At 50.5% G+C, this 25982-nt stretch overlaps 1 protein-coding gene across 8 annotated transcripts in view; it reads left to right on the forward strand.

Moving 5' to 3' along the window:
* PAX5 (paired box 5) overlaps positions 1-25982 on the forward strand; it is a gene marked incomplete at both ends in the record, with an annotated part of 170199 nt that overhangs the window by 93789 nt on the left and 50428 nt on the right. For all 8 annotated transcript variants that reach the window (XM_080940037.1, XM_080940039.1, XM_080940040.1 and 5 more), the window contains one exon: positions 6349-6478. In XM_080940037.1, the coding sequence (XP_080796163.1) occupies positions 6349-6478 (130 nt within the window). The remainder of the gene's footprint in view (positions 1-6348; positions 6479-25982) is intronic.

Below are 25982 nucleotides of genomic sequence, written 5' to 3' on the forward strand. Positions count from 1 at the left end.
GTAAGGGGGAGGCGGAGGGATGCAGCCCTGGCAGGGCGCTGGAGGCTGCGGAGGGAGAGTGGGTGCTGGGCACACAGCATCTGTCATCAGGATGTGGGGACATGAATGTGCAGCTCACTTCCGGACATGGTCTCTCTTCACTACTACATGTGAAACACATCTTCCAAAGATTTCTCCTAAAGACCTTAGGCAGAGTGTGATCACAGCCTGGAAAGTTAGCAAACTCCTCCTTGGTCCTGAGCACATTCATCCCTTTACGATGGGACCCGATTTGTTTACAGTTTCAGATTTTACGCTTTGGCTCGATCAGTTTGCGTGCTAAGCTGATTGACAGGTCTCTGTGCCCCCTTCAGCCTGGTGGCCCCCTTGTCTCTCTTTTCTCGCCTTGGACTTCATTTCGTGAGACGGAAATGACATTTTATCGCGTGGGTCAATGATAACAGCAAAGATTTCTCATCATTGGATAGGAATTTGAGACCCTACAGCGAAAGCCCCCAGAGGGGAAATCTCTAGAAGCCACGGGGTGTTCTTGGGGAAGAACCGTTACTTCCCCGCACTTTAGGCCAGGCCTCGCCTCTCCTACCCTAGCCTCCTCTGGGTAGGGGTGGAGGTGAGCAGGGGTCTGGTCCTTCAGGATGGGAGTGGGTGTCCTGTCTCTGACGGGGCTCCCAGAGGACCCCAGCAGGTAGCAGGGGAGCCCCTCCCCCGCCAGAGCTGGCTGAGTCGCAGCCCTGCCGTGTCTGCCCCCCTTCTCATGTGTCTGTTTCTTCTCTCCCTCATGCTATGGCAGTGGTGCCCGGTGCCGATGAGACAATACTTGGTGCAGCCCCAGGCAGCCCTTTTCCAGGTAACTTCATAGGGACCCAAATGACATCCGGGCACACTCTCGGAGGCTGATGCTAGGAATTCCCAACCTCTCAGGACTTGGTCTCCAAGTTGCTTCCCCTCTGCCATCCATCGCATCTTCACGAGCTTCCTGCAGGCAGGCAGAGCGGGTCTAGAGTTTCCTTTCTCTCTGGAACTGGCTTAGGGGAGACTGAGCTGGAACAAGTGTGCCGTGTGCTCGCTCCTAGCTCCGTCTACCGCCGGGCCAGGACTTCAAATGACAGATAACAGTGAAGAGACTCACCTCCGTTCCCCAGAGCTTCCACATCAGACAAGGCGGCTCTTCGAGTTCTTGTAACTCTGGCATTCGAGAGGAGGCCGACCATGAACAGGAGCCCACTGTCAAGAAGGGTGCTGGGTCCGGGCTGGTGGTCAATGCCCTTGGGGCCTTGGGGGAGTCTGTGGCTGCCGGCAGAAGGAGTTTTGTCCCAGCTGTTTGTGTGGGACTGGGCAGTCTGTGAACCCCTGACCTCGGTTACTGTTTCTTTCTGGGTCGTGGACAAGAACAGCGGCAGGGGCTCTCAAGGGAGGGGGCAGGAGCCCGACATGACAGCTTCCGACAGACTTTGAAGGGTTCGAAGGGGAAAAATTGAGAACACAGCTGGGGTCTGTGACTTTCGGTGACTGGGGGTGGCCAGGATGGGGTGATGTGCCCGGGCTGTAGATACATCAACACCCGATGTGACCTTGTGTGCCCTCCACCTCCCACTAGCTAGCACGTGACTTCCCAAGTCGCAGTGAGAGACGGGAGAAGACAAGCTTTGCTCTCAGGAAGGAGGCAGCCGGAGCGCCCTCTCTCTTGTTCATCTTCTCTACTCTGTCTCGTTTTTTTACACCACTCTGTCTCTCTCAGGCCCTGTTCTCCACAAAGGACTTGACTGAGGTGAAGAGCTAACGACTAGGCATAACTAAGTCCCTTGGGAAGAGTTAGAATGCAGTGTAGAGAAAAAGGAAGGCTGTGGTGCCGTGGCCCAGCCGGGCTGTGGTTGTACGAGTTGAGCCTTGAGTTGGACTGAGCTTCCCAGCAGCCAGAGCAAAAGGGGATAAACCACAGTTTCTAATGTCCCAGGTGTTCACTCAGGCAAATTAACAACTCGCTGTGGGAAATGACCTTTCTTTCCCAGTGACTTGTGAGAGAAATGGACAAGGAATTTGGATTTTCTAATGGACCTTGTCTCCAGAGGTTTAAAAAGAACTTTTAAATGACTGCTTTCTCTTATCGCCTTTAATAAATGGACCTGCCCAGGGGTTTTAGCTAGCACTGAGCACGGCCTTAGCTTTCCCGTCAGCTAACGATGAGGGTTGTAGGTGGGAGAAGGCAGCTCATGTTTTCCACATCACTTGGAACTACTGTCTTCAAACTTTTTAGTTCATTGTTTTGTTTAATTACTTCTGGGGATAGGAGCCAGGTAGCCCAGGCTGGCCTGGAACTCTGGATGCCCCAGCCCCTCTGGGTGCAAGGATTAGAGGCATATGCTGTCACTTCTGACCTCCAGTAAATTTTTGAGATCTATAATTTTTAACATGCTGCCGGACCATTCATTCATTCATTCATTCATTCAGTAAGCACTTTGGGGGGCTGTAAGGAGATCCTTTGTTCTGAAAGGAGAGGGACAAGTAGCAGCTTTGGATGGTGGTGCCGTGACAGTGGGACCCAGGAAGCCACATAGTGAGGGGGACATAAAAGGGGTGATGATTTCTTTGGTATGGAGTCAGGAACGGCTTAACCAAGGAGTCGTTTTTGAGCTGGGTCTGATGGACAGTATAGGAGATCTATACTTCCTGAGATGGACCCTCCAGGCAGAGACAGGCTGGATCCTGGAATGTTGCAGGTACTGAGAGTGCGGCCATGTTTGTGGAAGCCCAGGAGCCCATCGAGAACACAGAAGCCCTTAAAACACCACAGGATGCTCAGAGGACACACGGGGAACAATATGAACACCCACAAAAAAAACAGTGCCCTGCTCCTGTCGGACTCAATGGTGCAGTTCTACCAGCAGCGGAGGCTGGGTCCCTGCTTGACAGTGATGAAGCTATTATCAGAATAATCGATTGCCCGCAAGCCTCGGCTCTTTAGTGAGGTTCTTTCTCTTTGCCTTCTAGTTTGCGTTCCAGAAACTGGCATGGCAGGCCTTCTGCCCTCGCCCCAGACCCAGTCTTGAAAACCCAGTGGCTGGAGTGATTACATGCACTTTGTCTGATAGTGAACAAAATCAAATCTTGGTTTCTACCTGGAAATTTGAGTTCAGGAGAGGCAGGAAGTCTTCCTTCCTGAGACTGGCTGTCTCCTAGAGGGAAGCCTAAGCTTCCCTCACAGACTTAGCTGCCAGCCATGTCTGCAAATAGAGTTCTGCAGGCTGGGCCAGGGAAGGGCATGAGGGTATCCTGAGTCTTGGCTGGAATGCCGAGGGCTCCTTGTTTATCTTTGATCCACGGAAGAGGCCCATCATGGTCCAGGGCCAGCTTGTCTACCTTCGTGCCTACTCCCTCAGTTAGTGCCCAATCCTGGTCTGGGTCCCTCGTTTTCTTTGCCTCTTAGCTCTCCTCAGCCACCCCAACTCAAGGCATGGAGCCTGCCCATCCTGCCCAAAGAAACACCTCCTGACCATACCACAGACTGTGGGGACAAATGGCTTGCCTCCATCTTGGATGGACTTTCTGGAGCTACACATATTTCTCCGGGAGCTTGTGAAGCGTCTCTTTGGTCTTGCATCCAACAGGCCTAGCACAGATAAGATGAACGTCCATTCGCTGTGCTCAGGCCCCCGCTGGGGAGACACACAAAGAGGGCATTCAGAAACCCTAGAAGGAGCCGTTCCTAGAGGCATGGCTGCCTTTGGTGAGCGCTGATCTCAGATGCGTTCTCAGCAGGGTGGTAGTTAGAGTGTGATCAGCTCAGTACTTCAGGGAAGAAATCTAGACAGTGACCTTTCCCGACAGCCCCTTGCTGCATAGGATGCAGATGTTTTCCTCTAATGCTGCTGTTTCTAACTCACAGCAAGAAATGTATTTCCTCTCTACCTGCCGCTGAATAAACCGTGACTCACAAACGGGGCTTAGCTTTTCTATGTGGGAAAACCCTTGGCCCCCTTTCTGTTCCTTCTAATGCCGTTACCAATGAGCTGGGGGTGTAGCTCAGCTGGCAGAGCGGTTGCCTGCGTTCATGAAGGTTTGAGTTCAATCCCCGGCAAGGCAGGAAACTGAATGTTATGATCCTTGCTCATTATCCAGCCCTGGGGAGATGAACACAGGAGAGTCAGAAGTTCAAGGTCATTTTTAGATATACAGTAAGTTTAAGGCTAGCCTAGGCTATTAAGGCTAGCCTAGGCCACATGCAACCCTGTCTGAAAACAAACAGCCCTAAAATAGCAACAAGAACCAACTAAAAGAAAACAAACCAAAAAAAAAAAATAAATAAATAAATAACCCTCACCTTGTAATAATTGGAACCAAGTGTTTGGTTTCACCATTGCTGTGGGTTGGGCCTCGCAGCCGGAGACCCATCAGGATAATTTTCAAGATGCTGGGGTGTGCTGGCCCGTGTTTGGATTCTGGCTGTGGTGCCTAGGTGCTGTATGGCTTCAGCTTCAAGCACATCTCATTCTTTCTGGCATGGAAGTCTCAAGCCTTTGCGTTGAGAAATGGTTACCATAGCCCCCTTCACGGGCAGAGCTTGAGGCTAAGATGGGAAGTCACGGGTGAAAGCCTGACACATCTGGAGACTGAGAAGGACTTTCGAGACAGGCTTGAGAGCCCAGAGGAGCTGAGAGACTGCAGGCCCAGGTGTTCTGAGGTGTTGCTGAGGACAGCTCGGACAGAACTTCAGAAGAGGCTGATTCCAAAACATGTAGCCAAGAAGCCCCAGGCCCATAGCAGGCCTGAGAGCCCCAAGGGAGAAGCCAGGCTGGGGCCGGGTCTACCTGCACAAGGGAGCACCGGGGAGCTGCAGTAATTAACATGGTGTGCTATCGGCACAGGGATAGATAAATAGACCAATGAAGCAGAATCCGGGCTGGAAAACCATCTGTGCACATATGGAGCCTTGATATATGGGTAAGGATATGTACAAATCAGCAGAGAGAGATGGGCTCTTAATAACCAGCAAGGGGCAACTGGTTATCCATTCAGAAATGGGGAGAAGGAAGAAATTAGATCTTTACACCAGACACAAAAATCAATCTCTGGTGGATTAGAGGCCTAAATGCAAAAGGCAAAGACACCTAATACAGTCAGCTCCAGGTCCCGCCCAAACTCCCCAAGCTCAAGCATGGCCTCAGGAGAGAGAAAGAGAGAGAGAAGGAGGCCTTGGGGTGGGCACAGTAATGCTTACACAAAGTGCCCTGTCACAGTGAAGACAGGAGCGGGCCTATCTTCCCGTCCTACCTCAGTGCTCCCTTCTCTGGAAAGTCTTTCATGGTGACCATTTTTCAAGAGACATATGTCCCACCCAACCTGCTAGCCTTGCCAAGTGGTGTCTCAGAAATAGCAACCATCATTGCCCCAAGTCACAGACTCTGCCCACCCTTCTTGCTCGCCAAGTCCATCTTGAACAGACAGGGATGTGACCTCCTTTGGCAAGGCAGGCTCCTACAAAGCTCCCACCAAAACTTGGCGCACACAGCCGAGGTCTTTGGCTGACGTGAGGGTTTGGGAGGGAGGCAGAGATTCTGTTCGCTCTTATAATGTCGTCTTTCCTTGAATGAGAAGGTCCAGGCTGGTGTCTTTTCTGTCTTTCCTGGAGGTCATTCTGCAATGGCTCAATGTCAAGGAAATGACTCATTGTGCACAGGCATAAATTTCATGAGTGGGAATTAAAATTAAAGAAAGGGACATGACTCAGTGCCCAGTGCATGTTCTGTCGTGGGTTTGATAAATCTGACATTTATACAGGGAACATTCAGGTGTTCATAGACTTCCAGAATCCAATAGTCACTCATCAAACCGTGACTCAGTCTGCTCTATGGACTGAACTGGGACTGGGAACTTGTGGTCACCCAGCCCCTGGATTGGGATTCTGCCTGGTCTAGTGTGGACCCAACTGTCTTCCCCGTTAACAGCAATGTATCCATCTGTGAAATGAGCCTGGATTGGGAGATCCCTCAGATTCTGTTTGAACACTTGTTTCTGGGGTCCGAGAGTTCCCAAGCCAGAACCCACGCCGCCCCTGCCATCGGCAAGTAGACTCTTATGTTCGCCTCGCTTGCTTGATGCCCTCTGTGGCCTCTGGGGCTGAGCTGGCGAATCCGCATGCTAGGGTTGGCCTCTTGTGACGCCCCGTGGGCTCCTCCTGCCCCCTTCTCCACCGTGGGACAGTGGTCGGTTCTGGATACATGCACTGCTCCATTGAGCTGCATCTGCCCTTACAGCCCGGGGTTCCCTGAACCATCTGCGGACAGGCCGAGGCCTTGCATCTAATCAGGGTGCCTCTGGGTGCCATGCTGAGATGATTGCTTCCTCTTTCAGACCACAGAGTATTCGGCCATGGCTTCGCTGGCTGGAGGTCTGGATGACATGAAAGCCAACTTGACAAGCCCCACCCCCGCTGACATCGGGAGCAGTGTTCCAGGCCCACAGTCCTACCCCATTGTCACAGGTGAGCATACATAGATGGAGACTGGGGGGGTCATGGGGGCAGGGGAGGGGAGAGGGGAGAGAGGGAGAGATAGAGGGGGAAGAGAGGGGAAGAGAGAAGAGAGAGAAGAGAGATAGAGGGAGAGAAAGAGAGGGAAGAGAGAGGGAGGGAGGGAGAGAAGAGAGAGGATGGGGGAGGAGAGAGATGGAGAGAGAGATAGAGAGATGGAGAGAGAGATGGAGAGAGAGATGGAGAGAGAGATGGAGAGAGAGATGGAGAGAGATGGAGAGAGAGAGAGAGAGAGAGAGAGAGAGAGAGAGAGAGTGGAAATATGCATGTGAGGTGGGACACTGTTCTTGGTGCTTTGGGGCATGACTGGCGTCTGCTTTGATGGGATCAGGTGACAGACTGCTAGGGACACAAATTTCGGATGAGGTGACATGACTGCACACTGTTTCAACTGAACTAAAGGAAGGCAAGTGCTGAGAGAGACCCACCACACTGTCAGTGGGTCCCTGTGGCGGGGCCAGGCATGCCAAGGTCCGGGGCTTCTCCCTCTCAGGAATCAGGAAAATCTGCCGCTTGGCATCAGCTTCCAGGAGTAGAGGGCTCTTTGTAAGCCATCACTGGCATCCGAATTTCCAAGCAGAGGACAGAAGGGCTGGGAGGCATTGGGTGCGTGCCAAGCAGCTGTCTTTCCATTATCACCCCCAGTGTGAAGATTACGAGTACAGGTCCCCAGGCAGGCAGGGCAGCTAGGCAGCAGTGTGCAGCCCAGCATGTGCTGGACCTGAGCTCCCTCCCCAGGACAAGCCCCACTTGCTGCAGGGTTCCAACCTGTTGTGAGTCAGCCAAGCAGTCTCCAGTGGGTCACACCAGAGTTCCAGCTGTGGTTTTCTGATCTGTATGCTGGGAACAGCAGTGACGGCTACTGCACGGGGCTCTTGTGGGAATGACCAGGTTCCCACGCACGAGGAGCTCGGACACTTGCCTAGCATAAAATAAGCATCCAGCAAGTGAGTGTGTTGGTTGCGACTCCTTAGAATCTCCTCAGGATGCAGGACTTGCTGCAACAGGAGGATTCCCTTCCGCAGCCCTGAGTTATTCCTGAAGCCAGTTCTGGGAGGGTGTCTCACTCAGGAGGCAGGAGGGTCTCCAGAATATGATATGCACAAACAGTTGGGGTGATTGTTGGCTATACTTGGGCTGGAGCTTGGGACGCAGCCAGAGATGACAAGATATCCCTGTTGGTTGATGGGCATAACTTGAAGGTAGAGGCACAGCCAGGCAATTCGCTTGTATTTGCGGAGGAGGGAAGAATGAGACAAGATTTGAGCCTTAGGGGTTTCTTAATGACCAGACTGGAAGCCTCTCTCTGAGACCTAACTTCTAAGTCAGCACTGGGCTCAGGCTAAAAGAAACTGAACCCTGTTTGTAGGTGTGGGTACCACGTGAGGGTCAGACAAAGAGTGACTTGGTCTTTAGTGCATCTAACTATGGGCACAGCCCACGGTCTTCTGAGACTCTGGGAGGAGGTGTGAGGAAGGGGTGCCAGCCAGCAAGCTCCGGCCAGCGGGGTGTTTCCTGAGGTCCTCTGTGGGGTTCACCAGGGACCTCAGTGACGGTGTTCCATTATACAGGTGTGGGAGCCAAGCTCAGATGTGCCCACTCTATGGGTAAGGGGCTGAGTTAGAGCCTCTCTTAGTTTTCTAGGACCCTTGTCTTTGTTCTCAGGGATCCACTGACAACTGAGGAGGTACAGGCCGGGAAGGGGAGCTAGCCTGGGTCAGCTCAGCTTCATGGCCTCTGTCCCTTCACTGAGTCTCAGGCCCTCTGCTGGGTAGCTCAGGAGAACACTGAGGTAGTTACTGTCACCTTCATGTCCTGTGCATAAGGGAAGAGACAGTCTTACGGTGACTGAACACACTGCCTGAAATCGCAGCCAATGAGTGGCTGCTGTACCACAGGCCAGCAGGGTCCGTGTGCTGTCACTGTCCCTTGAAGGATGCCAGAGGACCTGCCCAGGTCCGAGACTTCCTTGCTGCTCACTTTCGGATGCTCTTCCATCCACAAAATGTTTCTGATCTCTCGGGGTCTCTGTGATACTCAAATGAGATCCGTGAGGAGACCGCACTGCAGAGGGGAGAGTTGGGGCAGGATTTAGGAAATGGGTTTAAACACCTGCTCATTTAGGTGGCTAATGGTCCAATGTGCACCAAGGCTGACTCTTGTCCCAGGAATGAGATACAGGCTTCCTAGCTGAGGCTAATCTAGCCTTCAGGTAAATCTCACGGGACTTTGTGGAGCTCTTAGAAAATCTGAACCAAGAGTTAAAAACAAAAGCAAGATGACAAAAATCCTAGCTTCCTGACTTCTCAAAAGCTTGGAGGAGCTTGTCCTTGGGGCTGTGGTACCCTGGGTTGTGATAGATTGGGGCTTGGTGATAAATCGGAGCTTGATGGCAGCAGCCCTTCCAGACAGCCTTCCACGGTCTGCGGCAAAGACCACTTCATTCACGTTAGAAGCCATGCGTGGGAAGGATTGTGCGTTACGCCCAGACCCACAGCTGCAGCTGGAAGGCCAGCTGGGTGCTCCAGGAGCTCACAGGTGCTCACAGGTGCTCACAGGTGCTCCAGGAGCTCACAGGTGCTCACAGGTGCTCACAGGTGCTCCAGGAGCTCACAGGTGCTAACAGGTGCTCACAGGTGCTCACAGGTGCTCCAGGAGCTCACAGGTGCTCCAGGAGCTCACAGGTGCTCACAGGTGCTCACGGGTGTGCAGAAAACTTCACGGGCACACACAGATTGGTTGGCAGACAAACCCTGGAGGAAAGATTAGCTTGAATCGATTTGGGGGTTCTTCCTTTGAAAGTTGCATAAGACACAGGAAAGAAGGATAAACATTCCTGACCAAAGTCAGGGCTGTATCTAGTCCTGGGACATCAGGCACATTTAGAGCAAGTGTGGAGTGCACATAAACTATTGCTAGGCACTGTTTTTATGTGTATGTGTGTGCCTGCACATCCGTATTGTACCATATGCATGCAGGTACCCACGAGGCCAGAAGAGGGCATGAGACCTCCTGGAACTGAAGTTATAGGTCATTTCAAGTCGCCTGCCTTGGGTTCTGGAAACCAAATCTGGGTTGTCTGCAAACACAACAAGTGCCCTTAACTGTTGAGCCATTTCTCCATCCTCCATATAAAGGGCTTTTAAAAACAAACAAAACATTAAGAACATCCTCATGCAGAAGATCTGAGTTTGGTCCCGAGCACCTATAGTAAGCTGGTGGCTCACAACCATCTGTAACTAACTCCAACCCCACCTCTGACATTTCTGACCTCCGCAGGCACTTATAGGGACCCATAATTAAAATAGTAAAAATGAATATTTTTAATATGATCTGTAGGAAAACAAGGTAACAATGGGTAGTTTATTGGGAAAATCACAGTATCCCTGTCTTGTGACCACAAAGCTACAAATTAAAATAGCCCTGAGATGCTGGATCTGAGACCATCAGTTTTGCATTAAGGCTTGGTGTTGGAAAGGGCACAGGAAAAATATTTTCATAGATTGCTATTGGAATATAAATTTACGTAATTCCCTTTGGAGGAAAACTTGGCAATGTTTTTCAAGGTTTTAAATCGGAGTTTACCCACTGACTCAGAAGTTCTATGTACAAGTTAAGGAACTTACTCTATAGGCCTGCGATGATGACTTTGCCGGCCATTTGTAATGGCAAGCAAGCAGACCCTACAGAGAAACCAGCTAAGTAAGTCAGGGAGCTTCCTCACAGGCAATACAGTGCTACCATAATAGTCAAAGGGCTGGAGGGAGGATGGCTCAGTGGTTAAGAGTGCTTGCTATCCTCTCAGAAGGTCTGACTTCTGTCCTCAGCACTCAGACCAGTGGCTTACAACCTCCTGATGCTGAGACTACAGCACAGGAAATCTATGCTCTTTTCTAACCTCTGTGGGTACACACACACACACACATACACACACATACACACACACATACACACACATACACACACATTCACTTACACACTCACAAAACACTCATATGTACATTACATACACATGCACCCATAGTTCTCACACATGCTCACACATACTCACACAACACATACACACACACTCACACATACATACACATACACACACATGTGCACACACAGAGCTAGGGCTAGAGAGATAGCTCTGTAGATAAGAGCACTTGCTACTATTGCAGAAGACTCGGGTTTCATTTTCAGCACCATAGCTCACAACTGCCTGCAACTCCAGGACTCTCTTCTGGCCTACAAATGCACCTACACAAACACAGTACACACAAGACAAGCAGGCATATACAATACACAAGTGATAATAAAAGTTTACTTTTTTAAGAGTACCAACATGAATGTCAAAGATAAATATTTGGTTAAAAAACAAATTATAGAAGAAGAAAGTATAATCCCACTTATGAAATGTAATACAGTATTATTAAAAATACAAAGCATAACAGTTAGAAAATTGTATTGTCATTAGTTAGCCCATTGCCATTGAGCTGACACAGCAGACAGTCACACGCATGCACATATCCTGTGTTTGTGCATGAATGTTCACTAGGAGGCCTCTGCACCCCTTCTACCATCTTACAAGTATTGAATTCCTGTGATATTACAATGGGCTTCCCATTTTGTTTCCACCAGAGTCTCTTTGGGTTAGCAACTGTTTGTGTGTGTGTGCGTGCTCACACACACACACACACACACACACACACACACAGCACTTCTATTCTTGATGCTTGTTTACAAAGAATATAACCTGTTGTCTTGGTCACCTTTCTATTGCTGTAATAGGACACCATGACCAAGGTTACTTATAAAAGAAAAGTGTCCAATGAGGCTTATGGTCCCAGAGGGTTCAAGTCCATGATGATCATGGTGGGGAGCCTGCAACAGGCAGACAGGGAGGCAGGCATGGCACCAAATCAGTAGCTGAGTGCTCACATCCTGACTCACAAGCTTGAGGCAGAGAATCAGAAGTTGGGAATGACAAGGGCTTTTGAAACCTCAATGTTACACCCAATGACACACCTCTTCCAAGACCACGCCCACTAATCTTTCCCAAACAGTTCCACCAGCTGAGCACCAAGCATTCAAATGTGTGAGCCCATGGGGGCCATTACCAACCTAATCACCATACCTGTTTTCACATCTACTTTTAACATAAATCAAAACAACGCAATGCTTGAACTACGTAGCAAGAGAAGAGATAAATGAAGAGTCTTTGCTAGGTATATATTCTGAAAGTCCACACTCCAGGACTTAAAGAAGTGGTCCAGAACTTTCTCCATGCACAGAACAAGTGTAAGAAGGGGTGTGGATAGGTGATTCATGTGGGTTTACCCTGGCATTATGGTGTGCCAGCAGGCTGAAGATCTTCCGGCACAGCTCTAAGTGGAACGCAGTAGCTGGGGTCCTAGAAAACTTGATGTGTGCAGAGACCACAGGTTTACATTTACGTGAAAATGAAGTGCAGTCCCAAATGACTGCAAACATATTCCACCTACTTGAATGTTTTATGGGACAGGGAAATAGGCAAAGAAAAAGAAATGGTCTCTGTTTGTCTGGCAGCCCGCAATGGCCCTGATCATTGAAAACCCCCAGAAGCGTTCAGTGTCTTCACTGTGGGGCCCCGTCTCCTCACTTACTTCAGCCTGTGTTAGCAGCTGCCTGGAGAAGCTCAGACGTCTTTGGGGGGATGTTGATGCAACAGCCACCTCGTCCCTTCTTTCCGGGCCACAAGAAGATGGGGGAGGGGCCCCTGAGCTTCCCTACCCAAGAAAAGTCTTGTTAGAGACTGAGTCAGTTTCTCTGCACCGTTTATATGCCACATTAAATATTAAGCTAAACCCTCTCTGCTGGCCAGGGCCACGCTTGAGAAACCGCTCACCATTTGCAAATCTGGTGACATGGCCGGCCGGTTCCTGCGCTGTCAGCAGTTTGGGCCTGTCCTGATTGGGACTAATTATCCTGCAGGTGTGTCCTTGGGCCACAGGCCTGCTGATGGGGCAGCTACCGGGTTTACCTACAGGAGGGGGGGCAGGTGAGGCAGCGCTAGGCTCCCAGCTTCTGCCTGCCTCCCCACTGGTCAAAGAGCTGACAGTCTTGTCCCCAGCTGGGTCCACCTGACCTTCTGCCTTTCAGAACAAAGGAGTTAGGCCAACATATGCCCTTGTGGTCTCTTCCCTGGGGACCATAGCTTTGCATCAGCAGATTGGACTGTCAGGACACTGGGGAAGGTCTCCTTTGGCCCAACAAGTGTGGGAGGTTCTTTGTGGTAGAGACCTAGGCCTTGGGATCTGAGGTGTCTCTGGCATTTCTCCCTCCAACCCACAGAGGCCATTCTGTAGCACAGTGAGTGAGACCCACTAAGGCAGAGAGAGTAGCTGTCAAGTCTCCGGCTCTACCTGTTACATTCAATGTTTGGAGCCTCAGTACACTAAACTTAGCCACCTAAGAAAGCACGCTCCTGCCCTTTGGGTATGAGCACAGGCTAGGGGCAGGGGAGTGGGCACTGAACAGGAGACAGAGGGGTGGGGCTAAGTCTGGACTTTGTCACTTATGTGCTCTTATTTTGGGGGCTAATTCCATGTCCTCTCTAAGCCTCAGTGTCTCTAGTTAAGAAATGGGAGAATGGCTGCTTCCTCTGCCTGCCTTGGATGTTTGGGGGTTTGTTTTGTTTTTAATTTCTGGTTTGTAATGCTGATGACAACAGCAAGCCCCACTGTGCACAGGGCAAGCACTCTGAGTGGTGGTGATGTATTGGTATTTGGCACTGTGTGAAGTGAGTGGTCCATGCATAGTGCTAAGGATGGTTGTTGTATAGATGAGTCCTTCACCTCTGTCCTCGGTGTATAGCATGCAGGCTCTCCAGTGCCACTTCTCTATGGGCAAACCTTCTACCGAGGGTCAGGACATCTGCTGTCAGGACATCTGGCTGAGGGGCAGTGGGGACAGGGGTCTGAGTGCAGTCATGGATGATTTGTGTATGTGTGTATTGCAATTCTCTGTGTGTATGTGTCCACCTGGGTGTGTACACATGTGCATTCTGACACGTGTGTCCATAACTGTAGAGGCAGCAGGTTAGAGCCGAATCTTTCTTCATCCTTCCCAACCCTATTTTTGAGCTAGAACTTTTAACTGTGCCTGGAGGTCACCCGCTCGGCTGTGCTGGGATCCACCTGTTCCCCTCCACGGCACGGGGGTTACAGAAGAACACTGTCCACCTTCTAAACACACTGGTATGGGGCAAACTTGGGTCCCCAAGCTTGTGCAGCAAGCAATTGCCACCTAAGCCATCTCCCAAGTTTCAGAGAAACATTCAAAACCTCTATACTGCCTTTGGTCAGTGAACCCAGGAACTTGGTCCCGTGGGGCAGTGTCCAGGGTTGGGGGACAGTTCAAGGTCCCTGGTGAGGGGACCTCCTCATCCTGAATGGCACTGCAGCTTTTCTCAGGAGGCTCCTTACCCAGATGTGCTCTGCTTCCCGCTCAAGCTTCCTCTGGCCGGCCGCCAGGGAACACCTCCTTTGACCCACTTTTTGTGAGACATTTGAAGGCTCATCAGACGCAACTAAACACCTCTTCCCTCAGAGTGAAGTCATAATGAATAATGAAAGCAAGGCTCTGAGAAATGTCTGTGTGCCCAGGCTGGTGAAAGGTGCTGGGGGAAAATGCCAAGAAAGGCTAGGGCACATTAGGAGAGCTGGGGCCCAGTGCTGGGCCACCAGCTGCCTATGGAAAGCACTGGGCTGTTGAAGTTACTCCGTGTGTTGGAAAGAAGAGGTGATATCAGTAGTCATGGGACCCCTGGGGACAGTCTCTTCTCTCAGTGGGTGTGCCCGAGTGCTAGTGTGTGTGAGGGGCATGTTTACAGTCGACACAGAATGAACGGGCTGTCATTTCAGCACGTCAGAAGCTCTAAGAAAACTACCAAGGTGGAGAATCTAGAAAGGCTAAGTAGAGGGCCAAGTGAAGCAGTGTATTTGCCGAATGGTAGCGTCTGATCTGAGACTTAAATTATGAGAATTTTGGGGGATTGTCTCAGGAGCTGTGGGTGGGAAGAAACTTCTAGTTTAAGACACAAATCCCGAAAATGTCCTATAAATGTAGGTGCCTGCTGGGTGGGGTTATTCCTTAGTTTTCTCTGTTGCCAGTTGGGTGCAGCCTGTATAATTCAGACATCGGGTGTTCTTAGACTTAGCAGAAACTACACAAGCATGTTAGTTTGACTCTTCACGTAGTCCTGGACAATTCTTTACCCAAACTTGGTCACTTCTACTGCTACTAATTTTAAGGCTACCACAAAGGCAAAGAACCTTCATGCAGAACGTGCTGGGAGAAACCTCCGGGTGCTGGGAGCTCACAGACCCAACCATGGGAGAAACCTCCGGGTGCTGGGAGCTCACAGACCCAACCATGGGAGAAACCTCCGGGTGCTGGGAGCTCACAGACCCATCCATTGTCCTACAGACCCCTCAGCTTGGCCTGAGAGTCCATCCTAAAGGTTTTTTTTTTTTTGATCTGCACATGTTTTTAAAATTAAAAATATCACCTATCATTCTGATGATCCGAAAAGGATCCAAATGTCCACTGGGAAAAGGCAGATAAACAAAGGCGAAAGCCGTGCCCAGAGTAGAGAAGTTGTAAAGGATGAGGAAGCTCACAAGGGGCCTGATGGGAAGTGTGTGTAAAGTTGTGTGTGTGTGTGTGTGTGTAAAGTTGTGTGTGTGTGTGTGTAAAGTTGTGTGTGTGTGTGTAAAGTGTGTGTGTGTGTGTGTGTGTGTGTGTGTGTGTGTGTGTGTGTGCCCATGCACACATGCAGCACAGCCCTCATGTGAAGTTGAGAACAGTCTATGGAGTGGGCCCTTCTTGCCTTCCACCTCGGCGAAGGTTCCAGGGACTGAGTTTAGGTTACCACACTTGCCTGGAAAGAGCCTTTGTGCACCAGATCATCTCCAAGCTTCCCTCTACACTGTTAAGCTTTTGAATGGGATCAACATAGGGAACTTGAGAAGAGCAGCCCCTTCAGAAGCCTCAGATAGCACCTGCTAAGCCCTCAAGTTTACCGCCTGCTGCCGCCACCACCCCAGCAACTGGGTTTCCGCCCTGCCGGCTTCCACTCTCTGTCTTTCCTATTCCGTTTAATAACTGCAGAACGCCCTCCCCCTGTCAGGAGACCTTTGCAATGGCAGTGAACTTTATGGTCACTACCAACCAGCCAATGCTGAGACCGGATTGCTGCATGCAAAAATCCAACACCTGAGACTAGAAATGCCCCTTTCCCCGAGGGATGGGGCCATTTATCTTCCAGGATGATTTGGGGGCAAATTCAATGGGATTTAAACTATTTGTTTCCACATTAGTAAGGATAGTTGATGCTTGGATTCTTAGCATCCCAGAAGTCGGGACTCTTAATATTTGTAAGACCACTCTGGGGCTCAGAGAAGCCAGAGGTCAGATGGTTGAAAGCCCAAGTGAGATGCACACATCTCTATAATTAACGTGCACGCTGAAGAATGGGTGCCTCGTGTTCCCAAGAACTATTTGCTGAATAAATAGATTGATGTTTGTGTAAAGTGTGGTGTCAATTAAAAAAAATAATTTCATCTGAAAGTGCTCTACTCGGTTCTGACCTTGTATTCTGTAGGATAAAAATAACCGGAGTGGACGGTCCTCCTGGTATTGCACTCAGAGATTTTTCACACTCGCAGGCAGCGTGGAAGCCGACCTTTCCTAACAGCCTTCCAGCGGGTCTCTGGGCCTCCACCTTCCCAGTCCACCCTGCTGAGATCCATCCTCCTAAAATAGTGGTTTCATTAGCTGATTCTCCTGGTCAGGGAGCGCCCAGCCCTTTCTATCGCCTGGAGTCGGGAAAGAAGCTCCTGACTACTTTGTAGAGGTTCTGCCGTGTATCATTCATTCACACACCCGTTCATTCCTCTTTCCAGCAGGACTGGGCTCCTCTTGCCTGTTGGCCTGTGTTGGGCATGAGCCTCCTGGTGTCCCTCTGTTCACATACTCAGTCAGATGAGGGAAGCCAATGCAGAAACCTGCACAAGGCAGAACAAAGCAAAAAAAGAGTGTCAGGATCCTGGGAGACATGAAGTGCACATAGGCAGGGAATGCGAGTGTGCTTTCTCTCCCCTTAGGGATTTGAGGGAAGGTTCTGTGGGGAGGCAGTGTATAAGGGAAGCCATGTTTGTCTGCTTTCAAGGTTGCTTTAATCTTTCATTACATCTGTCTGTCTGTCAACAGGTTTTGTTATGTAGCCTTGACTAGTCTAGAACTTACTATGTAGAACAGGATGGCCTTAAATTAGAGAGTGGGCAATCCTGCCTTTGTCTCCTGAGTGTTAGAATTCCATGCAGTGCTGCTGTGAAGTGCCCCATGCAGTACTGTCATGCAGTGTCCCCCATGCAGTGCCCCATGCAGTGCTGCCATGCAGTGTCCCCATGCAGTGCTGATGTGCAGTGCCCCCATGCAGTGCTACTGTACAGTGTCACCATGCAGTGTCCCCATGCAGTGCTGCTGTGCAGTGCCCCATGCAGTGTCCCCATGCAGTGCCCCATGCAGTGCCACCATGCAGTGTCCCCATGCAGTGCTACTGTACAGTGTCACCATGCAGTGTCCCCATGCAGTGCTACTGTACAGTGTCCCCATGCAGTGCTGCCATTCAGTGCCCCATGCAGAGCTGCTATATAGCATCCCCATGCAGTGTCCCCATGCAGTGCTGCTGTGCAGTGCCCCCATGCAGTGCTACTGTACAGTGTCCCCATGCAGTGCTGCCATTCAGTGCCCCATGCAGCGCTGCTATATAGCATCCCCATGCAGTGTCCCCATGCAGTGCTGCTGTGAAGTGCCCCCATGCAGTACTGTCATGCAGTGTCCTCCATGCAGTGCCCCATGCAGTGCTGTCATGCATTGTCCCCATGTAGTACCCTATGCAGTGTCCCCATGCAGTACTGTCATGCAGTGTCCCCCATGCAGTGCCCTATGCAGTGTCCCCATCCAGTGTCCCCATCCAGTGTCCCCATGCAGTGTCCCCATGTAGTGCCCCATGCAGTGCTGCTGTGTAGTGCCCCATGCAGTGTCCCCATCCAGTGTCCCCATGCAGTGTCCCCATGTAGTGCCCTATGCAGTGTCCCCATGCAATGCTCCTATGCAGTCCCCATGCAGTGCTGCTGTGTAGTGCCCCATGCAGTGTCCCCATGCAGTGTCCCCATGCAGTGCTACTGTACAGTGTCACCATGCAGTGTCCCCATGCAGTGCTACTGTGCAGTGCCCCATGCAGTGCTGCCATTCAGTGCCCCCATGCAGCGCTGCTATATAGCATCCCCATGCAGTGTCCCCATACAGTGTCCCCATGCAGTGTCCCCATGCAGTGCTGCTGTTCAGTGCCCCATGCAGTGTCCCCATGCAGTGTCCCCATGCAGTGCTGCTGTGCAGTGCCCCATGCAGTGTCCCCATGCAGTGCCCCATGCAGTGCCCCATGCAGTGCCACCATTCCCCACTCATCATTCTCCTTTCTTAAAAGTTTAGAGTTTTGTCTGTTTAGTTTATTGTTGTTTGTTTGTTTTCAAGACAGGGTTTCTCTGTGTAGCCCTGGCTGTCCTGGAACTCGATCTGTAAATCAGGCTGGTCTTAAACTCAGGATTCTACCTGCTTTCACTTCCTGGGGGTTGGGCTTAAAGATGTGAGCCACCAAAGCCAGGTAAAAGTTCATTTTTAAAGTCAAGTATGGTGGTCTTTAATCCTGGCATTTGGGATGCAGAGGCAGGCAGATCTTTGTAGGTTTGAGGCCAACCTGGTCTACATATCAAGTCCCAAGACAATCAGAGAAGCACAGAGAGACCCTGTATCAAGAAACTATTTCTTTTTAGCTAAAAATAATCCATGCTCATTGCAAAGGTAATTCCAGAGGCACAGAAGTACCTGAGGTAGCTTGTGACTGTGTGTGCCCGAACATCATTCCATTCTAGAATGCAGGTGTTAGGAGTTACTGGTGTGGTATGTGTCTTTCCAGAATCTTATCTATGCAATATAAACACACCTCATTACATGCGTGTGGCTGATTACCTATAATTGCCTTTATACTCTGGATAATGTTAGCTTTAAAACTTTTTTTACATCATATTTTTATGGAGGCCCTAACCCATCAGTGAGTGAAGGACTTTTTTCTCTAATGATGTGGACAAATCATTGTGGATTTTTCTCCAGCAAGACATTGGTCATGGCCCATAACTTTGGAAACACGGCCAATAACCAAGTGAAGAGGACAGGGGCAGTCTTGTCACCCTTAGCGGGCACAGGCTGTGCGGTCTGGTTACTGCCTCCACACTGGCTCAGTTCTGTGAGGTAAGGGTGTGACGTTGTCAAAGGCATGGGGAAGCCACAGTGGAGGCTGCTTTAGATTGGCCCCAAGGAGAACAACTTAAAATGTTTTTTTTTTTTTTCAGTTTGACTGTTTTTATGTGTGCAGATATTTTGTCTGCATGTATGTCTGTGCACCGCATGCATGCCTAGTGCCCACAGAGGTCAGAAGAGGACATCTGATACTCTGGAACTGGTGTTATAGTCGTTGTGAGCCAACATGTGGGTGCTGGGAATTGAACCTGTGCCCTCTGGAAGAGCAGCCAATGTTCCTTCCACTAAGCTATCTCTCCAGTCCCCAGAAGCTTAACACTGAGTTCTTTGAAAACTTAACAAACCATCTCTGAAACAAGTCACATATTTGTGCTTTGGGTCTTCAGACCCTTTATTCTTTGAAATATTATTTTTGTTCTACTAAGGGTTCAAGTGAGTGTCTGGGTCCCCTCATCTAGAAGTGGTGGAGGTTTTATCCTCACCCCACCTGCGGGTCCCTGTCATCCTGCTTCTAATAGCATTGAGCCTGTATCATCACGGGGCTCTGAGCAGAGTCTTCAGAGTCCTGAGGCACAGCCAGGTTGAAAGCTGAGCACACTGCATGTTCCCCTATAGACTCTCGGGTAGTCTGTCTGGCTTTGGCTCGCAGCTTGGTAACTCAGGATTGGGTGGCCTCTATTCCTTGACTGTTTGTGTGTGAGCCACAGTCCTTCTGGACATGAGGATGGGACTTTGCTACCTGACTAGATCACCAGAGGAGGCAACTCAAGGGAGGAAATACGTATTTCTGCCCACGGTTTCAGAGGAGTCGTGTGAAAAGCATGGCTGAGGAGAGCAGGTCTCACCATGGCAACCAGAAAGCAGAGAGAAGCAATACATAGTGAAGACAAGGCGAGACACACCCCAAGAACTCAAGGGACATACACTTTACAACGAGGCACCATCGCCTCCTTTCTGTCTTCCAGTAATGCTATCATTTATGAATTCATCAATGAACTCATCCAACCTTCAGGCCAGAGCCCTCAGGAGGTGTCCACGGAAACACCATCATAGATGCTCTCCCTCAGAGGAGGGATTTACTGATACCCTAGGTATTTCTCAATACAAGCAAGAGGATAATTATGATGAATTATCACGTGATCAAGTGAGTTAATACTGAAGGGCACAGCACTCCCCCCCGGGACAGTTAAGTGTTCCTTTGAAAATCTGGACTAGAGGAAAACAGCCCAGCCGGTGTCAAGAGTTAGACCTCGAGGACTTCACACGAGTGAGTGCTGTGGAGCCAGGGATACAGGTTCCATGTTCTAGACACTCCCATGTCCTGTATCATAGCTTTTCGGTATCGCCAATTACCTCAGTCCCTGTGGTCAGAACCAGAAGCCTGTGTCCAGGCCTCTCTCTGTCTTCTTCCAGTTGGCCACACTGGAGCCTTGGCTTCTGCTCAGCTCCTGACCAGGATGCTTCTGTTGGTTGTTCAGAGGTGGTAGGAACCAGCTGTGATAGGCGGATGAGATCTTCAGGCTACGCCTGCCAGAACTCCTACCAACTCTGAGAAGGTTCCACCCCGGAGCATTGCTTTTTCACATCTTTGAAGCAAGAGTCGCAAACCCAGCTCATCTTACTGCACAACCCTAGTGAGGTGTCCCTGGAACACACAGCAATTGTCCCATAAGCTGTGAGGGTTGTGCCTTTTCTGACCAACCCACACAAAGCCTGTCAACCTGCCAGCACCTGAAGCTCCAGCCTTCACCCCTAGAGAGAATAAATATGGTCCAGCGCTTCGTCTGTTAAATACATCCACCTGGGGCTGGAGAGATGGCTCAGTGGTTAGGAGCACTGGCTGCTCTTCCAAAGGTCCTGGGTTCAATTTCCAACAACCACCTAGTGGCTCACAACCATCCTTAATGAGTCAGATACCCTTTTCTGGTGTGCTTGAAGACAGCTACAGTGAACATAAAATAAATAAAAAGTTAAAAATATACATCCAGCCTGGGGCCTAGGAACCAGCTGACTCTCTCTGTGTACCTTCAGCATGAATCTTCTGACAGAGTCATACACATACACATACACACACACACACACACACACACACACACACACACACACACACACGAGTGTTACTTTTCTTGAGAAGCCCCATCTCCTCAACTCCTCCACTCAGAAGTGATGCCCCTGATCTGGGACCGAACCAGGCCACCATTATGGTATTATCCTTTCTATCCTTCATGCATAATTCTGTGAGCCCCGCTTAACATGCCCTGAGATTCCCTTCTGAGCAGATTCACGCAGGGCCTGAGATACAGGCAGGACTCAGGGAGTGGAAGACAAGTGGATAGATGGGCTCCTGTGATTGGTTGTTACTAATCACCCCTCACCCCACCCTTCTAGGTCATCGTCAAGGTTATTAATATGATTCACACACTCACATGCAAATCTTCGGTGAGCAAAAAGGCACATTTGATTTTAAGATATTATCATAATTATTATTTCTTCCCGAATCCACTGGCTTCTACCATCTGCCGCCTCCGTTCTCCACCCAGTGTTCCAAACGCAGGGGGAGAAAGCCTAATTTATCTCTATTAACTTCTATTTTCATTATCTGAGGCTGTGGGACCGCTACACTCCGAGAATGTCTATGAAGGCCTGGGAAGGCTGCTGTCAGCCTGAGTCTTAGGGGTGTCCTCTGTTGGCTCAGTCTGTGTGGGGAAAATGTCTTTCTTTCTGGACTCGCTAATCTTTCTATACCTCTTCTGTGCCACATCAGGACGGTGTCCCTGGCCTGCGTAGGGGGAGCTAGTAACCTATGGGGACTCAGAGAACAGCCTTTTCCCAGAGAGCGAGCACAATGTTGAATAGCCAGAGGCGTGCCCAAGCTAGGGACCAGTCAGCCTAAAGTCACCCTTAGGGAAAACACACACTCTGATGTGCTTTGTGCCAGGCCTGGTTCTAAATGGTTTGGTTCACGTTAACTGGTCCAGTTTGCATAATGACTCTAGATAGGAGTTGTTGTCATTGTCTCTGTTTTCCTTTGTGATGATGGCAGCCCCCCCCCCCCGAAGGTGCACAGGAACTCGCTGAGGGCTGAGGGCCACCGAGCTTGTGACCGGTGGGGTGAGGCGCCAAATGCAGGCAGTCTTGCTGCAGAGGCCACACACTGGACCACAGAGCCTCTTTCCAGGCCTGCTGTGCTTGTGACAGACAGGAAGTATGGCAGGTGGCAATGCAGGGGACAGAGTTACACACAGAGCTGATAGCAGCCGGCCAATGTTCCTTCTATGCTGGGAAACGGTATTTGCTACTTTTCCCATTCCTGTAACAAAATTCCTGAACAGAGCAACTCAGAGGAAGCTTATGTTGGCTCACTGTCTCAGGAGGGTTTCAATCCATTTCTATGAGGAAGGAAAGTGTGGCTGGTGGGGGGGGGGTTCATGGGACTCGTGGGTGGTCCCTCCTGAGATCCATTCCTGGTGAGCTTCTTCCACCAGGCAAGCCCTACCTTCTACCGCCGTGGGCCAGACCTGAGCATTCATAACGTGATTCAGTTGAGGAGCATTTCGGACTCCAGCTGTAACGGAACGGAAGTGCGGGTGTTCAATACAGGGTTTCTCTGTGTAGCCTTGGCTGTCCTGGAGACCAGACTCGCTCTGTAGACCAGGCTGGCCTTGAAGTCAAAGATCCACCTGCCTCTACCTCCCTAGATCTGGGATGAAAAGTGTGTGCCACCCCACCCTGAATCTCTGGCTTCTAGTAGGTTCTTATCTAGGTCAGACCATCAAGAGAAGTCCGGGATCTCAGAAGGCTTAGCTTAAGCCCTGGTAGGCTGAACCAGAGTATGGGGAACTCAGGCTGACAAAGCCCAAACTTGTTTGTTTGTTTGTTTGTTTGTTTGTTTTGATAGAGAAAAAAGCAAGAGATAAGTAATTGTCACCCTTTTGTCAACTTTCTGGCCAAGCCAGGCAGGGGGTCATGAGCTCAGGACTCTTCAGCTGAGTTCTCAGCTCTTCATCTTTGAAGAAGATGAGAGGGCTTCCTGCTCCCTCTGCCGTATTGCCTGCTGGTTGAGAGGAAAGTCGGTCGAGCGCAAGAGCAGCCTCTGAGAGGCAGAAAACCCCAACTGGCTCCGCCGAGGATGGCTGGCAGATGGGCAGGTGGGATGGACAGCAAGGTCCGCCTCACTGACCGAAGCTTTAAAGCCTTTTAGACTCCCATCTCTGTGCGTGATCAAAGTGATTGAATCTGGGGGTAGTGTCAGGCCAAGAGAGGATCAGGAGTGGCTAAGGGTGCACTGAAGGTTCCAGGCAGCGATCCCACCAGCTGGATAAAGCAGGAAGATTTTAGCATCCTTTACCACTGGGAACGCCAGTCCTGGCCTTGCTGACAGGAACAGCCTTGATGTGGATAGCCAGTGAGGGGCTAAGCCATGACAAGGTTCCCATGAGCTCATTAGTTCAAAACCTCTCTGGATAGAGTAGGAGGCTCCCATAGGAATCACCCCCAAGGCTCTGGCTTCTACGTGTGCTTCCCTATTCTCCAGAACTCCCAATTCTAGTCTTGGGGCCCATGTTCCTGGGATGGGGCTCGAGAGTGCCCAAGGCAGATACAAAAGGCAAACCTCTCCATGACTGGCGTTCACCTGCAGCAGGAAGTGACTGGCCGGCCATGGCACCCTCTTGGGCGAATTCCTTCTTTGACCTTTGTAATTATTCCTGTTCAACCTCCCCTCGTGTTTTTCCCTCCCCGCTTTGAGGTGCTCAACTCCTGCACCCTCTCCAGGGTATTAAGGATGTGAGTGAAATTGATGGCCAGGATGTCTCGGCTCTTTATGATGATGAATGACTCTCACTGACAAAGCTTTTATTGTCTGTGATTTGGGGAGAAGGAGAACTGATATATCAAGACTGCCTGTCACGCCTTTTAATACAGTTATAAATCCTGACGTCACTAACCGGTGGTCAGAAGCTGGAGAATTCCACTGGCCTCCGCTTTGCAGAGAGCCTTTATGGATTTCTTTCTCCCCTCTCTTGACTGTCACAACAGTGTTGTGGGGGGATGGGCACGGTTGATTTTAAACATCCCAGTGACACTCTAGGGAGGAAATAGGATCCTTTCCTCACCTTTGGTTTCAGAGAGACCAATGAAAAGCCTTGTGTCAAATTCCTTCTAAGGACAGTCCTTAATGTGCCCCTCCACGCTCACCTGCATCCTGCCTGTCACAGCTTTCCTGTGACTGAACATCTGCTACTTGCTGGAGCTCCTTCCGTCCTAAGCAGGGTAACAAGGAAAGAGTTGACTCTAGTTGACTTAAACTTAGTTTAAGGAAAAAGAAATGTTGTTGGCCTTGGTGGGCTGTATGCAGTGAATACCAAGGAACCTCCCCCAGGGTGAAGCCACAGATCCCCACCAAAAGTTGGGGGTACCTGCCTACCTGCCATTCCTGTGGAGAATACTTTACTCCTACCATCAAGATCCCGGGAAGGATCCTGAAATTTTCTGTACCTAGTTTCCACCCCTAGAAATAAGAAGAGTTCTCTCTTCATAGACAGAGAGGTCAAACAGGGTCAGGCACATACCCGTCCTAAAAAGGCTCCCCGGGCAACGGGCAACACAGAGGCCACCTCTACCTCCCTGGCGATGTGTGGAGAGTGACCAGGGAAAGCTTCCTGAAGAGACTGTGATAATGGAGGGGAAACGTACAAAGCAAAGAGATGAGCAGATGGAAAGGAGGGAGGGCCTGTCGCAGGGGCTCCAAGGAGCTGGACCGGAACAGGATCAGAAGGCGTCTCCAAGGCCTCTAAGCAAGTGGCATCCCATAGGTGTCTCTTGGGGGTCTTGGTGGAGGATGTACGTAATGAGAATAAAACTCAGTCTCTGACCAGCTGATAGAGGTTACAAACCCTCAAAGGAGAAAGGGGGAGGCCCTGGGCCAGGCCGCAACCCTGTGGATAAAGGAGAGGTGGGGCTAGAACTGGCCAGTGCAGAGAAAGAAGGGTGGCTGAAGTCAGGGTAGCTCCTGTTGGAGTCAGGAGACAGGAAAACAAAAGCCTCCTGCCCACATCGGTACAAAGTCCCCAACACTTCACCCAGGGAGCCGGTGACTAGGTCCCGAGTGACTGTTGAAGTCAGGCACGTGTCTTCTAGTGAACAGTCGTCCCATTAATCTCACAAGTGCTGGGATGAGGACCCTGGGGAGGGGTCTGCCCACGTGAAGGTGGTGAGCACATCACACACAGAGTTTGCTGAGGCAGGGGGATGAAGTGAGGAAGAGCAAGCAATCTGCGGTGTGGAGCAAATACAGAAAGAACATCAGTCAAAATGGTTGGGGGAGAGGGCGTCGGAAATCTGGATATGGCCTGGAGGCGATTGGGAGGCACAGGGAGTCTAGCTAAAGAAGCCTGGAGCTGGGTAGGGGCCCTTTCATGGGGACAGCAATGGGAAACTATGTTGTGGCTAGTCCCCAATAGGAGTGGTGGGATGACCTGTACCAAAGTGCCCAGGCCGGACCCTCTCATGCAGGGGTGTCACCGGAGTCTGCTGGGTTCTTTCATTATGCCTTTCATGTGCCGGGACAGACAGGAGCAGCAGCAGTAATGCAGCCGCCTCCTGCTGGTGTGCGGAGCACCGGGCAAACCACATGAGATCCCATCTCGGGCATAATGTGCAACCGAGGACAAAATTAGATTGAGAAGTAAATGGGGCCGAAAATTTCGAAAGCACTTCCCGTCAGGAAGCTGCGTGATTGCATGTTTTAATTCTTTGCGTTTTGGTGGAGATGGCTGGAGAGAAAGGGGTGAGGGTGGGAGGAGACTTGGGTTCCTGAGGCACAAAGGCCAGAAGGGAAAAGAAGAATGCCTGTTGTGAGAACGGAGACTCCATGCAGCTCCTTTTGACCCACAAAAACCCACAAAGTGGGTATGATTTGCTCCATTTTGGAGCCAAGGAAACGAGGACAGTAAGCTGATGTGCCTGGGGCCACACAGGCAGCGCGCAGGTAGCAGAAAGTCAGTCCCAGCAAGTGAATGACATGGGGAGTGTCACCCTCTCTAATGCCAGCATTTGGGAGACTGAGGAAGAGGGATCTTGGGTGTGAAGCCATCCTGAACTATGGAACAAA

The sequence above is a fragment of the Micromys minutus genome (genome assembly GCF_963924665.1).
Source record: "Micromys minutus genome assembly, chromosome: 28".
In the NCBI taxonomy this organism is placed as follows: Eukaryota; Metazoa; Chordata; class Mammalia; order Rodentia; family Muridae; genus Micromys; species Micromys minutus.